The 1391-nt window shown below is 32.4% G+C and overlaps 1 protein-coding gene across 1 annotated transcript in view; it reads left to right on the top strand.

Annotated features, from left to right (window-relative positions):
• The window catches only part of LOC111374879 (protein PHOTOPERIOD-INDEPENDENT EARLY FLOWERING 1-like), a 12536-nt gene that overhangs the window by 3705 nt on the left and 7440 nt on the right, over positions 1-1391 (top strand). Inside the window, exons 4-6 of the mRNA XM_022997639.1 lie at positions 739-819; positions 916-1004; positions 1167-1331. Coding sequence (XP_022853407.1) covers positions 739-819; positions 916-1004; positions 1167-1331 — 335 coding nt within the window. The remainder of the gene's footprint in view (positions 1-738; positions 820-915; positions 1005-1166; positions 1332-1391) is intronic.

Raw genomic sequence — 1391 nt, forward strand, 5'->3', positions numbered from 1 at the left:
GTGTAAAGTTCATAAGCATAATATTTATCAACAAGAAATAATAAGATTAAACGGGATGAACCACTTGCACCTCGAAATCCTACCTCGATGGATAAGAAGAATTGTTGGAAGAATAGCAATTACTTCACGTTCCCAAAGCCTTATCTCTATTGCCGTGTCTATAAGTGTATTTTGTCCGGTAAAAAATATCATCCCTCTATTAATTCCAACTTAATGTTCTTATTTAAGGTATAGAATAATCATTCCATGTAAATATCCACGTGAGCCACCTAAAATTCTTCTATCACAGTAAATGGACACTCAATTGCTGTAAAATGGCCTAAAGTTACTCAATCATTCAATTTTATAAAGGCACACGTGTTTGACAACTAATGAATTCCAAAAAGGTCAACTTAGTTAATTTTATAATAAAGGACATTCTTTGAACTTTATATTTTTGGGCCTAACTATTTTGATTAACCTTTTTTTTTTTTTGGTTAAAAATTTCTAATTAATTACAAGTTACAAAAAGAGTCTAATATTGGTATACTAAAACTTGCTCCATTAAATCTAATTATTTGACTCAAAGAAATGAGAATTTAAAACAATTAATTCTATTCTATAAAATTTTTCAGGGCTTTACAGTTTAGATTTGGTTCTCATCCCTGAAAAGATTCATGCATGTAGGCTGTACAAGTACAGATAACTATTTTCACATTCTTCTGATGGTTGTGCTTGTTTTCCTAATGCTTTGATCAGGAAGAAGAACAGCGGTTGAGAAAAGTGGCGGTTAATATTTCTAAGGATGTAAAGAAATTTTGGACAAAAATAGAGAAGCTGGCAAGTTATTTAGTTTAATTGCTTTTTATAACTTCCAAGTCCGTCACGATCACTACCTTCTGAGAATGAAATTTTTTCTATATGTGGTTGTTGCAGGTCCTGTACAAGCATCAACTAGAGCTTGATGAAAAGAAGAAAGAAGCACTTGATAAGCAGCTGGAGTTTCTTCTAGGGCAAACTGAAAGGTTAAATGATGTTCTCTGGAATCTATTTCATGTAGTTATGGTACCTAGAGAACAGTATTAGCTGTGTATCACATGAAGTTATTTTGAACAACATAATTAACTTTACATTCTTTCTTTATCTCTTTTTGTAAATAACACTCTTTATTTTCGCAATTCTACTAGGTACTCAACAATGCTGGCAGAGAACCTTGTAAACTCACCAACTCCTCGGAAACCAATCAACTCATACTGTACTCAAGAGCAATTGAGTATTCAATGGAAAGAAGGGGGTGAGGATGGTAGTAATAAGACAACTGATTCAAACACTGGTAAGAAAATGGTGAATTTGTTCCATTTGGTTTATTTTACTGTTTGTGGAAATTTGGATTTTCCCTTATTTGAACTGAC

Source organism: Olea europaea, chromosome 2 (genome assembly GCF_002742605.1).
Source record: "Olea europaea var. sylvestris chromosome 2, O_europaea_v1, whole genome shotgun sequence".
NCBI lineage: Eukaryota > Viridiplantae > Streptophyta > Magnoliopsida > Lamiales > Oleaceae > Olea > Olea europaea.